The sequence below is a fragment of the Maniola jurtina genome, chromosome 9 (genome assembly GCF_905333055.1).
Source record: "Maniola jurtina chromosome 9, ilManJurt1.1, whole genome shotgun sequence".
NCBI lineage: Eukaryota > Metazoa > Arthropoda > Insecta > Lepidoptera > Nymphalidae > Maniola > Maniola jurtina.
The window spans coordinates 2,146,908-2,161,615 of NC_060037.1; the positions used below are offsets into that span (position 1 = coordinate 2,146,908).

Sequence of the window (14,708 nt, forward strand, 5' to 3'; positions counted from 1 at the left end):
AAAAAGAACAACTTAGATCTTGTAATCATTTTTATTGGTATACATTATATCACTTCACGGTAATGTTAATGAAAATAAAAAATATTAAACTACAAATACGTACATATTAATTGAAAATTGAAATGTAATAGGAGGTAGTTGCTTTGATTTGGGGGCAACTCAAATATTGATGTTGTTTGGCGTTCTTTTTCTTATTTCTGGAATATAGGCGAGACTCCAAACTAACGTCAATTAAAGATTTAAGTGCCCTAATCTGAATCTGGATTTTGTTCCCAAGCTCTTTCCATGTCAATTATATCTCTCTTGATTTTTTCATCATCGGGCACCAACTTGGCAGCTGCCTTCATTTCGTCGATGGCTTTGCTCAGATACCCGAGCCGAGCAAGCGCTGCTCCTCTCCTGGCGATGCATTTTGCTCGACTCCGACGATTGCCTTCGCACGGCGGCTTCAACAGATCCAAGGCTGTGGAACAATCTGTCGCCTGAAAGAAAGTGTTCAACATGTATTAACCAGGTTAACCTATCTGTTGGTATTGTGGGTTGGGGTACTTCTTATGTTATGTTACAGTAAATTTTGTAAAAGTAGTCAATTTTGAGCCTATCATGGACTTTTTACATGGAGCTTAACGTTATGACATGCGTGGTTCTCAAAGTTATGTTAAGATTGCCAGTGTACACTTGGTCAGCTTGTAGAATTGAACCCTTCTCATTGTAGCACTTATAAAAGTTAACTTGAATAAAAATGTATTCTATTTTATTCTAAGGGGAGACCCGTGATCAGTAGTGGGGTGCCGATGGTTTGAAACGTGATAAAAGTATTATGATGCAACTTTCATACTATCATACTAAGCCAGCAACTCGCAAATCTTCTTGATTCTAGTGTGTCATGTGCTAAAACTGCGCAGTAAGGTAGCTAGCTTAAAGTCAAGTCAAAGTCAAAGTCAAAATCATTTATTCAAAGTAAGTAGGTACTATTGTACGACCTTTTGATGGTCGGAATTGTTATATTTGTACGATATAGTGGTGATAATAAAATTAATTACGAGTTTTAGGACTCAGTGTTTGTCACATGATTCGCAAGAACCCGGAAGATTTGCGACGATTATACCGAGTTTAAGCTTTTTAGACCTTACACATTTACTAAAATTCCCCAAGGCAAAGTGAGTGGCAGCTCTGTTGGCAAAAAGCGTGGGCAGTTTGTCAGACAAAGTGATGCCGTGTGTATAGGCACTGATAGCGCCGAGATAGTTCCCGCTCCGAAAGAACTCGTCGCCCTTCTCTTTGCACCATTGAGGGTCTTGCTCTTCCGGACGCAAATCTTCGGACACAAAACCTGAAAAATTACAAGTACTTAGTAAAAGAAAACGATTTCGATTCTCCAACTAACTACCTACTGGTTTCAACAAAAAGTTGGCATAAGAAATAAACAACCATTTCTCGTTGGCTTAGTCTCGCCCACAAGTTCAAAGTCGTTCCGCGTGCTATGGAGCTATGTTGACCCTATCAGCACATCAGCGGAGGTATAAAATCGGTAATGAAGGAGATCCGAGGAGCTGAAATGGCAATGGGCCGGCCATATTTGTTCCACAACCATTGGCCCCTGTGGTATACATGTTCTGGAGTGAAGACATTGTAGGTGTATCAGCATGCGCAATGTGGGAAGACCAGCCCACCCTATGGACGACCTAAAGAAGATAGCAGGGTGTTCAGGAAGGCGGAGGACATTGTATGGGGACGCACTCTCGAGAATCTCCAGCTATGAACGCAAAAAGGTTAATTGACTGGCTTGGGCATCTGGGAGAGGATCATATTATTATAAATAGAGCATAATATTTGGATTGCCAATCAAAACGCTACATATCTTACCAGTAGCTCTTCTGGCCATTGTAATGTTCTTCAGCCACGCTTCTTCTTCTTGAGCAGTGGATTCCCTGCTGGGGGTTGGAAACGTTCGAGGAGTATGAGTAATTTGTAATTCAGCCATTTGCCTTAGTTTTGGCAAGACTCTTTTAACAGTTTCTTCTTTTTTCTTTTCTACGTATTCCGATTTCACTACTTTCTTCTCTGGTTTCCATAGTATTTGCTTTTTGATTTCAGCTAGTATTTTAGTGCTTTTGGGCGAATCTTCTGAAGTTTGCTTTTTGGTAAGATTTTCATTTATTTTTGTATTATTCGCGAAACATTCGTCTTCTGACGACGGTAATTCAATTATTTTAGCCCCAGAACTTTCAGTATCAACAAAACTTCTTTTATTATTTTCAACTTCTCTTCCTCTTGCATTTTTCTCAACTTCTTCATCCTCTGACGAGGGCAATTCAACTATTTTAACACTGGAGCTTGTAGTATCTTTAAAATTGTGATTATTTTCAACAGTCGATGCTCTCCATTTTTCTAAATCACCCATAGCTTTCTTACGTTGTTCGTCTCTTCTCGAATCCATTAAATCATGTTGCTTATTATCAATATCCATTGCCCGTTGGACAGTGAATCTATCTAAGTTGCTTTTCTTAATAGCTTTATCTTCTGCTTCTTGCTTGGCCTTTTGCTGGCATTCTTCAAGTGTTTCTTGCCTAATCCTCATCTTTTCTTCTTTTGTTAAGGTTTTTTCTAAAGACTCCCATTCAGCATCATCTTTTTTGAATAAATCTAGTAGAATCACATCATCTTTTACGATACATTTGCTTCTTTTTATGTCTACGTCGTGCAATAGAAATATTTCAAAGAGAAATGGGCTAAAATTAGCTTTGATATACCTGTCTGTTGTAAAAAGATCTACCTTTTCCTTATAAACTGGATCTAGAGGTACTCTTATATGGATGTTGGTGGAACTTTGTATCCACGAATAATCTTTCACTAAAATTGGCATCTTTGCTGTTAGAGGAGAGGAAAATTCAAGAAGAATATTCGACACCTACCATCTGAGCTGATCTGAGCCTACCATTTATTTTGAATTGATTCTGTCACTAGGACAATAAAATCCTTGTTTATTCGTTTCTATGACAATTTATTTCGACTTTTACATACCTAGTTTGACTATGGTTTTACGGACAGTAGGTACAGGGCAAAATAATAGTTAGGTATACTTAATTTATGTTCATCTAATGTTTGTTTCCTTTCGGGCACAAAACGCGTGGACCGATTTTAATGATGCTTGTACCAATATTTAGGCTGAAATTTACAAATACAAATAATTTATTTCCAAAAAGATTAATAACTAAAAGAGATTTATAGAGTGAACTCCGTCTTTGCTTAGACTTAAGACACAGATAAAACGAGGCAGCAGTATATCGCTGACATATATCTGTCTTGTTATAACTGAAACTTACCTAAGTCTGAGCAAAGTCAAAGTACGCTGAGATTCAGCCTGAGGTTGACTACAATTTCATCTGATAAGTTAGGTAGTGGAAGGTAACTTGGTAAGTTAGTTGTCTGCAAATCCGCACTGGGCAAGCATGGCCAACCATGGCTTGAACCCTTCTCATTCTGACAGGAGACCCGTAACCAGCAGTGTGCCGGCGATGGATTGATGATGATGATAAAAAACATCTACCGGGGAATCGAATCTCAGACTTCAAACGCGGACGACAGTTCGCGCCGTTGTTTTATAGAGGCCATCGACATCAAACGTAGTTCACGGCTTTGGTAAATATTACTATCATCACTCGACGCGTCGCGCCTTCCGTACTCTATAATGCGTAGTAATTTATCCAGTTACATATTCATGGCGAGAGCTGCGTGCCTAGTTTATTGAGTTTGTTTTGTTTGTATTAAATTAGTGTGTGACAGTGATAAAAGGCATAGGTACATATAAATACTAAACATAAGTACTTTATGTCGCTGAATGATAATATTATTGGTTTATATTATGAAGTGAAGATATCAAGCGAACATATTGCCTACCTAACTACATGAACCTGTTTACTAACTTGTGTGATATGGTCTCTATACAAATTAGTGTCGATATCTGTGAAAGGAGAATAAATCTACAAGTACAACAGAACTTACATCATTTATCTCTGCAATTAAAAACTAACTACTTATCTTTAGTGATACAACAATGAGTACGGGAAAAGTTCAGACTGGTGAGTTTCCATTTTTTTATTAATTTGTGGTCCATAGGGTTCCTTTTTATTATTTTGGTACGGAACTCAAATATAATCGGTCAGGTGCAAGTTGACCTTGCACACGAAAGGTTCCGTATCTACCATCGTACAAGATATCGCATGGCGGTCTTTTTGAAATTCGACATCTTGGTGTTTTTTATTATTTGTTGTTATAGCGGAAATAGAAATACCTAACTACATACTAAAAATTTTTAACTCTTTAGCTATTACGGTTCGTGAGATACAGCTCGCTAGACGCTTACAGACAGACAGACAGTGGAGGCTTAGTTATAGGGTCCCGTTGGCACCCTCCGGGTACGCACCCTAAAAATACTAGTTGGCACTTGATAGCTACCTCTAAAGGTACTTCGACTTACGCTCCCCAACTCAAAATAATTTTATTGTTTTTCAGTTAGAGGCAACGTCTCACCCCAAGTCCTGGGAAGGACGCTAACCCATGAGCACTTGTGTATGAAATTCACCCACTTTTACCGGCAACCTCCCAAAGAGTTAGAGAGCAATTTTACAGAAGGTTTCACTTGTGAAAAGGTCGGATTCATTAGGCAGTATCCATACAGTTCGCAGTATAATTTATTGTTCAATGATTTGGACTCCAGGAATGCTGTTTTGAGTGATGTCCAGCTTTATAAATCACTAGGTGGCGGTAAGTTTTTTTTCCATTACAAGTTCCAATACAGCCCTTGACTGAGATCTCACCTGATAGTAAGTGATGATGCAGTCTAAGATGGTAGCGGGCTAACTTGGAAGGTGTATGGCGATTTTTATTACACCCGTTTTTAACGTCATCGTACTGAAACGCTAGATCGCTTGGCGGCACAGCTTTGCCGATAGGGTGGTAATTATAACCACGGCCGTAGCCTCCCACCAGACCAGCCTACAGTGTACAGACAATGTAGAAATTCTAAATTTCCAAATCGCCCCAGCCTGGACATAGACCTCTTCGGGAAAATGAGGAGTATTAGATATCACCTTGCTTTATACGTAGTAAAGGAAAACTTTGTTATGGAAACCTGCATGTCTGAGACCAGAGTTCTTCATAATGTTCTCAAATGTGTGAAGTCTGCCAATCTGTACTTTTATCATAGTGAACTATGGCCTAAACCCTTCTCATTCTGAGAGGGGACCTGTACTCAGTAGTGAGCCAACGATGCGCTGAAATGATGAAAATTGTTTTTTAACCCCCGACCCAAAAAAAGGGGTGTTATAAGTTTGACGTGTGTATCTGTGGATCTGTCTGTGGCATTGTAGCTCCTAAACCGATGAACCGATTTTAATTTAGTTTTTTTTTGTGTTTGAAAGGTGGCTTGATCGAGAGCGTTCTTAGTTATAATCGAAGAAAATCGGTTAAGCCGTTTGAAAGTTATCAGCTCTTTTTTAGTTTTCTTACAGAGGTTTTTGTGTCGGGGGTTTTTAAATTTTGAGTTATAAAGTTGTTCACATAATCCTTTTGTTTCCAGGTACCATAGTGGAAAACTCGACGTTAGGTCTTGAGAGGGACATTGGGTTTTACAAGCAAGTGTCAGAATCGACAGACGTGCATATAGTCGCTGGCACGGGGCACTACATCGCTGACGTGCAAGCCGAAGACACCCTGAAGAGCAGTAAGGAAGACCTGTATAACCACATGCTGGAAGAGTTGACCGTGGGGTGTGTGGACTATCCGACCGTTAGAGCGGGTTTCATGGGGGAGATTGCTAGTGTATGGCCTTTGAGAGGTTAGTATACAAGTGTAAATTAAAAATTTATAACACCCCCGACAAGTGAAGGTTACAGTAATTAGTAAAGAGCTGATAACTTTCAAACCGCTGAACCGATTTTCTTGGATTATAGCTAAGAACACTCTCGATCAAGCCACCTTTCAAACAAAAAAAAAATTATTAAAATCGGTCCATTAATTTAGGAGCTACGATGCCACAGACAGATACACAGATACACACGTCAAACTTATAACACCCCTCTTTTTGGGTCGGGGGTTAGAAATTTGGCGTTCAAACCCCACTACCCTATTGTCGTACCCACTTCTGGCACAAGCTTTACGCTAATTGGACGGGAAAGGGGAGTATTCAAAAGCACTTGTAAAAGTTTATTTGAATAAAAATCTATTCTATTCTATTCTATTAGTCATGATTAGCATGGCTAGTTTTCTTTAAAAAAAAGTATTGTTAAAAATATTCCTTTCTAGATTTCGAGCGTAAAGCAATAGCAGCAGCAGGGGAACTTCAAGCTCAGATTGGCTGCGGAGTGAGTTTCCATCCGCATCGAGAGCCCGAAGCGCCGTTTGAGATTATACGCATCTACGCGGAGGCTGGTGGGAAGGTCGACAAAGCTGTCATGTTGCATTTAGACCGTGAGTAATTTTGGTTGTTGTTTGTATTTTAGTGTGAGGTTCGGGGTTCGATTCCCGGCATGGGTCTGTAATTTTATAATTTCTGGTCTGGTCTGGTGGGAGGCTTCGGCCGTGGCTAGTTACCGCCCTACTGGCAAAACCGTGCCGCCAAGCGATTTAGCGTTCCAGTACAATGCCGTGTAGAAACCAAAGGGGTATGGGTTTAATAAAAACTGCCATACCCCTTCCAGGTTAGCCCGCTTCCATCTTAGACTGCATCGTTACTTACCACCAGGTGAGGTTACAGTCAAGGACTAAATTGTAACTGAATAAAATAAAAAAGTTCTTTGTCGTCGTCGTCGACTCAAGCGATACCTAGCCGTCTATTACTGGATGAAGGTCTCCTGCATGAATCTTCACAATAGCCAGTCCTATGCTGCTAGTATCCAGCGTCATCCAACAATTCCGGTGTAAGGCTGGAATTCCAGCATCTTGGTACGTCTATCGGTTTTCCAAATTATGTGGCCTGCCCATTGCCACATCAGCTTCGCAACTCGCTGGAGCTTTGTCGACTCTGCTTCTCCTTTGGATCTCGTGATTTCTGATTTGATCACGGAGATAAACTCCAAGCATAGTTCTTTAGTCTCTCCATTGCCATCTGAATGACTCTGGATTAGGACATACTTATAGGATTCCAATTAACCATGAGCTATTGACGTAAATTGTGGTTATTTATATTTTTAGGTACATTATTGGACCCAGCAAAACTGCTAGAATTTTCCGAACTGGGCACATATTGTCAATTCGATCTGTTCGGTATAGAAGTATCTTTCTACCAGCTGAATCTAGACACAGATATGCCATCAGATGCTCAGAGGATCGGCATGATCAGACAGTTAGTTAAAGAAGGCAAGGAGGATAAGATACTGATGTCTCACGATATACACACCAAGCATAGATTGGTAAGTAAGCTAAGTGATTTGTGTAGGACCCATCTTATTTTCAAGATCACCAATCACTAATACAGATAATACTTCTGTTTTTTTTTTTTAATTTATTGCTTGAGAAAATTATAAGGTTCCTACATTACAACTATTTATAGATTAGATGGTAGTTTTTTTTAGTTTATATATAGTTACTTGATCTCTAAACTGATAATTTTTTCGGAGCACGCGCTTAGTACATCCGTATCATGTCCATTGTCAATGACACCCATCTTATTTTTAACATCACCCATCTACGACTGGAATTTATAGAGCGCACTTTGACTTTTCTCAGACTTAAGACACTGTTAAAGCGAGACAACGATATACCGCTGGCATAAATCTGTCTCGTTTTAACTGGAACTTAAGTCTAAGCTAAACTATAGATTTCAACCTAAGTGTATCTGTTTACCTTTAATTCCAGACAAAATTCGGAGGGCACGGCTACAGTCACATAAACACCAACGTTCTTCCAAGAATGAAGCTCAAAGGCTTCTCGCAGGATCTGATCGACAAAATTACCATTCATAACCCAGCGAGGTGGCTCACCATCGACCATTAATATTACTATTAGGCTGTTTTTCCATCAGAGATGTGCCATTATGCGTTGCTATGGATGTTATTCTCCAATCATTTTTATTGCTCCACATAGCTCAGCATTGGTGGAAACGGGTCGCTATGTTTTTTATATGAGATACAGAAGGACGTACGGATGCACGAGTGGTGAAGCGCCATGCTCTCCCTACCATGGATCAAAAAGTTGCAGCTAGTAACAGTGTGACTTGATGTGAGGAAAACTTCAATGAATTCCCTAGAAGAGACAGTGTGACTCGTTGGGCACCCACCCCGTGGATGCATCGCTTAGTTCGAGTCGCGAAAAACTTTTTCCCACTACGCTGCTTCAGGGCCAAGTTGTCTGCCGAGCACTATACACCGCTTAGTATCAGTGGAAACGGTCACATCCATACTAATATTATTAATGCGAAAGTGTGTCTGTCTGTCTGCTACCTTTTCACGGCCCAACAGTTTCACCGATTCTGATAAATTTAGTATAGAGTTAGCCTATATCCCGGAGACGGACATAGGCTACTTTTTATCCCGGAAAATCAAACAGTTCCCACGGGATCTTTAAAATCTTAAATCCACGCAGACGTAGTCGCGGGCATCTTCTAGTAGTTTTATAACTTAGCTTTGATCTCTTCAAAATATAGCTGCATAGCACATCTCTGGTGGAAAAACAGCCTCATGAGACCACATAGTCTTTTGTCGAAATAGTAAAAACTAGATGAGAAATGTAAGTTAACAATAAAATAAGCAAATAGCAAACAATAATTTATTTTTATTACATTTTAAAACTAAATTAGGTAACATTATAAGAACTCTATTAAGTATAATATTTACATCATACTTATATCTAGGATCCTATCCTACTCTGTGTCTGTGTTTGGTCGAATGCATATTGATGAAAATTTTCTGTACCATAGAGATTCCTACAGAGCCAAAAAAGGAATGAATTAACAATCATTAAGTACCTACCTATCCTTTAGACACTGACCCGTTTCGGTTTCGGCAAGAATATCCTATTTTCGTTTACCAATACGGTGGTTTAAATTTCGTAAAAGTATCGTGTCTGTCTACTCTACTAGATTGTATTCGAAGAAATACCTCACCTAACTCTGTCCCCGTCCCCGTTACCGTCAGTCCCCGTTATTACCACAACAATGCTCATGCAAAACGTTTTATTTCGAAATCGTTCACATGGCGTTAATTATAATTTAAAGGGTTCAAAGCAGTAGCGTGCAGGTCATCAATAACTCAACATGACTCACTGCCTGGCTTATCAACACCCAGCCCAAATCCTAGAAAGCTGAAATTTTGCACAAGAAAAAAGGCCAAGATTTCTCCTATTTTTTATATTTTCCTCTAGCAAAACGATCTCTAGTAGAGTCATAAAAGCACTGCTTACCTTCGTTTAAATGGACGTTTAAACCTTCAATGGATTAAAAATAAATGTCGAATGAGCTACATGGCTATCATGTAGTGTTGCTCGAATCCCGTTGCAGTTCGGGTCGCTACGTACCACGAAAAGACTTGATGTTTGAACGAAAAAGAGGACTATTTTAAGGGAAGTCTTGAGTTTCATTTCGTTGCGCCAATAATGGTCAATATGAACAAGAAAATGTTGACAATGTCCAAGTACAAGTTGAGAGCCGCGAAGATGTACTCTTCGGGAGAGATGCTGTACTTGTGCTTGCCGCCCATCATCAGCTGAGTGTCGTAGACCAGGTAGAGTGAGAAGATCAGAGCGCCGGCGGCCGCGTAGACTAGTGTCAGGATGTTGCTCCTTAAGATTAACGCTAGGATACCTAGAAATAAATAAATTCGTATTAGAATGCCAATTTAAAGTAGTCGAACAAGCTGGCAAAATGAAGATGCTTAGGTACTTAGGAGCCATATTAAATTTCCATCTCTTGCCAGTTGCCAAGCGCTAGTTTTTAGGGTTCCGTAGGGATACCTAAAAACTAGCGCTTGGCAACTGGCAAGAGATGATACAGGCTAAGATGGAGCATGCTTGCCTAGATCCCTTTATTTGCAGGTATAAATGCTTTAGGTGTAGGGGAAACGGAAGCCGAAAGAGCATTCTAGGTCTTTGCGTGCGAATCACAAAGGAAGAAGCAATAGCTACGTAATTTTCTTACGAGTTAATTCCCTTTGTTCATGAGGAAACAGAAGAAGAAGTGGATAGGAGGAGATATCACGACTGGCGAAGGGAATCTCCTGTAACCGTGTCGTATGCCCCAGAAAGGGGAGAGGGACACACAGGGACGAGGAAGTAGATTGGAAATAATTTGTAGGGCGTCAAGAAGACGACCTGGGAAATAAGGCAAGAGCAATTACCGAACGGGCGCGCTTCTCCGTTAGAATGGAATGTATTTTTATTTAAATAAACTTTCACAAGTGCTTTTGAATCGTCAAAATAATTTACCACTCGTTCGGAATGTCGTTCCTAATGTCGTTTCAGCCCGTTTCAGGGCCATGGGAGATGGTGGGTTATATGCTTAGTTTATTAAAGAGCTTGACAGTTGATCGATTAGAAGCAATGCTTACCAAAGACTAGCAAAACCATAGAAGCGGCAACGAGCGCGCCGCCCATCATAGTGAAGTCGAATTTAGTCTGGAAGGCAAACAGCGTCAGCCCCAGGCACACAGCTGCAGTTATGCCTACTGCCATCATCACCTGCAAAGGAAAATAAACTGCTTACCCTAAAAAAACAAACTAAGTGGTTTTTTCATTCCATTACAAGTTAGCCCTTGACTGCGATTTCACCCGGTGGTAAATGATGATGCAGATGAAGATGATAAAGAACTTACTTGGTAGGGGTATAGTAATTCTTATTACACTCACTTATCGGTTTCTAGACGGGGTCGTACAGGAAATTTACTTTTGACTGTCGTTGAACCAAACTCTAGCACAAAAGTCCGATTTAAGAAAAAATCTACAACTTTCCTTGGAAGAGCATGAATCCCATCTATAAGGCTCTATAAGGCCGAACATACCCTGGAAAGTTCCTACAACGAGTTCCTTGGGTCAAAACCAAGAATGGCAGGCCCTGGCCGATGGAATACCGCTGCACTAAGTTGCCCTGCGCCTCACCCGGGTAAGGAGGCCATGCTTCGAGGCCTGTACCCCCGTTTGGCCGAAGAAGATCTCCTTGTCGTCTATACTAATATTATAAAGAGGAAACCTTTGTATTTTCGTATTTTTGTATTTTTGTATGTTTGTATTGAATAGGCTCAAAAACTACTGGACCGATTTCAAAACTTCTTTTACCATTACTTAGAGGGATTCTTCCGAATCCGTATATAGGCTATATTTTATCCCGGAAAATAGAAAAAATAAATGTCCACCCGTGCGTAGCCGGGGCGGGTCGCTATCATTAATATAGTTGAGTCCGCTCCCTTCGAAAAAGGTTAAAAGAGTAGTCCAGCCAGCCAACGTTATTGAGATTTTTTTTAAAATTTTTAAGTGTAGATAGATGTCAGCCTAGTTTGTTGAATTGTGAGAACGGGCAGTCCCTCCCATGATAAAATCAATACGCCCATGACGAAACCGTTATTTTTGCCTCCTGATAAGTAAAGCAATTTAGTTACTCATTTGGTAACCAGTTCTCTGATAACAGGCGTTATCAGGATAAAATATGAATATATTAATAGATATTTCAACGTCGGTGAGAAGTAAAATGTTACTGAGGATATAGGAAATAGGTATTAGACTTACCTCGCTAACGTTGTAGGCGCTGGTGATGACGCCAAGCAGGAAGCTTTGCGCCAGAGTGAAGAGGGTGAGGAAGATGAAGTTCATGGGTGCAGTGCGCCGCACCTCCGTGCAGCACGCCATAGAGATGAGGCACACGACCAGAACCACTATCGCTATCCACCTGGAAACACCCAAAAATTTACCTTAATCAAACAAGGTCATATATATAACTAGATTTCGGTTTTTTTTTAAATCCTGTAGGAACTCTTTGATTTTCCGGGATAAAAAGTAGCCTATGTCCTTTCCTGGGATGTACCTACCCCAAATCTGTACCCATTAAAATCGGTTCAGTGGTTGGGCCGTGAAAACGTAGCAGACAGACAGACAGGTACACTTTCGCATTTCTAATAATAAGTATTATAAATATAATTAAGTATGGATAAAGCGGTGATATCCTAGCTAGTGGTTAAGACTTCAGCTATTTATTCGGGTGCTCTGGGTTCTGACCTAGCTCTGACTTTTCAGTCGTACGTTTTAAGTAATTAAAAAAATATCACTTGCTTTGACGGTAAAGAAAAACGTCGTGAGGAAATCTGCATGCTTGTTCTCCGATTTCCAGAATATTCTCAAAGGTGTGTGAAGTCTATCAATCCGCACTTAGCCCTCGTGGTGTGCTTTACAAGCCGATTATTTCGTAATTTCATTAGGTAACTGGTAATTTAAATTAACCGTTAAACAGAACAGCTGAGGCCGCTATCTTTTACCAAGGTGTTTTAATCGGGGTGGGGACGCCCCGCACACTCGCACAGCCCCCGCTCTAACCCCGTGTGGGATAGCGCTGACGTGCGGGTGTGTGGGGCGTCCCCCGACACTTACCCCGATTGCCAACTCGACCTGTCGCGTACTATACCTTATAGATAAATAGGACAAAAGTGGTAATGAGTTTTAACTTACAAGAGGTAGGGGTTATCTTTGACGAACTGTTGAGTCGGCTCGTGGAAGAGGAACAGCGATATGCATCCCATCGTGATGAGCAGTTGACACATCAAGATCGCGTATACCTGGAAACGTTGTACTTAATTTAGTAACTAGATAGGTAGGTACTGCACGGACGAAGTACGTAATAGATCTGTGGCCATCGATGTATATGGATGGGCCCTTCGAAGATAAAAAACGCGCTCAAAAAGTCAAGAGAAATTGCAAAAGTCTCTTGACTTTGTCAATGACGATGACGTAAGATTCAAGCGTATTTTTGCGGACGGAATTGTATGGGAAAGGCTAATCTGGCAAAATAACTGTGGCACAGTTTCTGACAGTTAAGGAACTTGTATTAAAAAACCGGCCAAGTGCGAGTCAGACTCGCGCACCGAGGGTCCGTACTCGGGTGTTTTTCCGATATTTTGCACGATAAATCAAAAATTATTATTTTTTAGAATGTACAAGTAAAGCCTTTTCATATGAAACCCGATTTAGTTATCTTACTTTGAATTTTAACAATTTCAAGACACATTTTAATTTTTTTTCGTGATGTAACCACAAATCGCGGTTTTGGGATTTTTTCCTTTACTTGTAGTACTATAAGACCTACCTATGTGCCAAATTTTATGATTCTAGATCATCGGGAAGTACCCTATAGGTTTTCTTGAAAGACACGAACGGACGGACAGACAGACAACAAAGTGATCCTATAAGGGTTCCGTTTTTCCTTTTGAGGAACCCTAAAAATACGAAAATATATTCGTGCTCTACTTTTTTGGCTCCTTTTTCATGTATCCCTCCCGAAAAATAATAATTAAATTGAATTTTTAATTCAATATATGGTTTTGGGTCAACGTTCTGGACCAAATATCTAAATTTCAGGTTTGTAACTCACTTCGTCTACGAGCTAGAGACCTAGGCATGACACGCGGAGGGACCGTTTTTACCATTTGGGTACAGAACCCTAAAAAGCCCGGAGGAAGATCTTCCTATTCTTCTTCCGAGTCAAGCGTACAACGCTATCTTCCGTAAAGGCTGTCAGAGAAACTACTCTTAGATACTCAAGCCTCAAGCGAATCACACATAGGAGTTGGGTAGGTAGTTAGTTATAGAAATTGTCGTTTCTCTTACCTTTCTAATAAAGCCCCTCCTTATACTTTGCTCGGTGAAATCGAAGGCTTCCACGTCTTGATCCTCGCCATAACTGCCAGGCCCATAGTATGTTTGCTAAAAAAGTAATAGTGTTTTATATAATTAGTTGCATATCTTTATCCATCGAATGCTAAGTGACTGAAGCTTTCTTATGAGGCCCATATTTAGCAACCATGTTTCATATCCACTGGCAACTTGCACTGTTCGAAGATTTTAGTCTTCAAACAAGAATTTTAGAAGAGAAGACATGTCGAAGACTCCCGAACGCTGCCCAGCTGAGTTGCATTCAATACTCATAGATAAAAGGTGATAATATTTTGAATGATGAATGAATACCTACCTATACTTTTATTGTATGAAATCGTATTGAAAAATAGTACAGAAAAATATAGGCAGGTACAATTTGGCGGCCTTATCGCTACCTAGCGATCTCCACCAGGCAACCAAAGTGGTGCAAAGGACATAGCTTTGTTACATAAATACTTTGGCAACTTATTTAATTGAAAATAATAAAATATTCGACTTACCTGTGCCATTGTGTATCCGTTCGTAGTTTATCGCACAGCACAGTCACTGATACGAGACATACACTGATAAAACTATGTAGAACAGTAGATTGATAATGATAACACACCTGTATGACTCCTATAGGGTGTACTTAGGTAGATATTACGAAACTTGCGATTGGCGCATCGCGATCGTCTCAATCGTTGTAATTGGCTTTTATAAAACTGCAAAAAGCCAGTATTGTAAGTGTCCTGTGTCAGATTAGTTTCAGCAGTATTTTTATAGTAACGGGCTTCAGAGACGGTCAAGCACGTAGAATTTGGTTGGAGCTAAGCATTTTGAACGTTTACAAAGTTGGCTTGATGCTCGAGTCAAGCATT

General features: G+C 40.2%; 3 protein-coding genes across 3 annotated transcripts; 1 reads left to right on the plus strand and 2 right to left on the minus strand.

Moving 5' to 3' along the window:
- Positions 1 to 51: 51 nt before the first annotated feature.
- Positions 52 to 3,348, minus strand: LOC123868341 (dynein axonemal assembly factor 4-like). The gene is made up of 3 exons (XM_045910820.1): positions 1,867 to 3,348; positions 1,134 to 1,333; positions 52 to 482 (listed from the first exon to the last, which is right to left on the minus strand). Exons 1-3 carry the CDS (start codon positions 2,864 to 2,866, stop codon positions 249 to 251), a joined length of 1,434 nt encoding a protein of 477 aa, XP_045766776.1. The 5' UTR covers positions 2,867 to 3,348; the 3' UTR covers positions 52 to 248.
- A 291-nt stretch (positions 3,349 to 3,639) lies between these two features.
- On the plus strand, positions 3,640 to 8,765 carry LOC123868344 (phosphotriesterase-related protein). The gene is made up of 6 exons (XM_045910825.1): positions 3,640 to 4,082; positions 4,516 to 4,767; positions 5,582 to 5,839; positions 6,307 to 6,471; positions 7,195 to 7,412; positions 7,858 to 8,765. Exons 1-6 carry the CDS (start codon positions 4,058 to 4,060, stop codon positions 7,993 to 7,995), a joined length of 1,056 nt encoding a protein of 351 aa, XP_045766781.1. The 5' UTR covers positions 3,640 to 4,057; the 3' UTR covers positions 7,996 to 8,765.
- On the minus strand, positions 8,129 to 14,485 carry LOC123868347 (protein lifeguard 1-like). Its single transcript, XM_045910834.1, has 6 exons — positions 14,349 to 14,485; positions 13,801 to 13,896; positions 12,646 to 12,752; positions 11,713 to 11,872; positions 10,542 to 10,671; positions 8,129 to 9,799 (listed from the first exon to the last, which is right to left on the minus strand). The coding sequence occupies exons 1-6, from the start codon at positions 14,355 to 14,357 to the stop codon at positions 9,573 to 9,575; spliced, it is 729 nt and encodes a 242-aa protein (XP_045766790.1). The 5' UTR covers positions 14,358 to 14,485; the 3' UTR covers positions 8,129 to 9,572.
- Between the last annotated feature and the right edge of the window lie 223 nt (positions 14,486 to 14,708).

Coding starts and splice junctions, on each gene's coding strand:
- LOC123868341 (XM_045910820.1), bottom strand. CDS start 2,866: ATGCCAATTTTAGTGAAAGATTATTCGTGGATACAAAGTTCCACCAAC. Junction 1,334..1,866: donor AATGGCCAGAAGAGCTACTG/GTAAGATATGTA, acceptor GTAATTTTTCAG/GTTTTGTGTCCGAAGATTTG. Junction 483..1,133: donor TGGGGAATTTTAGTAAATGT/GTAAGGTCTAAA, acceptor ACTTTCTTTCAG/GCGACAGATTGTTCCACAGC.
- LOC123868344 (XM_045910825.1), top strand. CDS start 4,058: ATGAGTACGGGAAAAGTTCAGACTG. Junction 5,840..6,306: donor TAGTGTATGGCCTTTGAGAG/GTTAGTATACAA, acceptor ATTCCTTTCTAG/ATTTCGAGCGTAAAGCAATA. Junction 6,472..7,194: donor TGTCATGTTGCATTTAGACC/GTGAGTAATTTT, acceptor TTATATTTTTAG/GTACATTATTGGACCCAGCA.
- LOC123868347 (XM_045910834.1), bottom strand. Junction 12,753..13,800: donor GGAGGGGCTTTATTAGAAAG/GTAAGAGAAACG, acceptor CAACGTTTCCAG/GTATACGCGATCTTGATGTG. Junction 9,800..10,541: donor TATGGTTTTGCTAGTCTTTG/GTAAGCATTGCT, acceptor ATTTATTTCTAG/GTATCCTAGCGTTAATCTTA.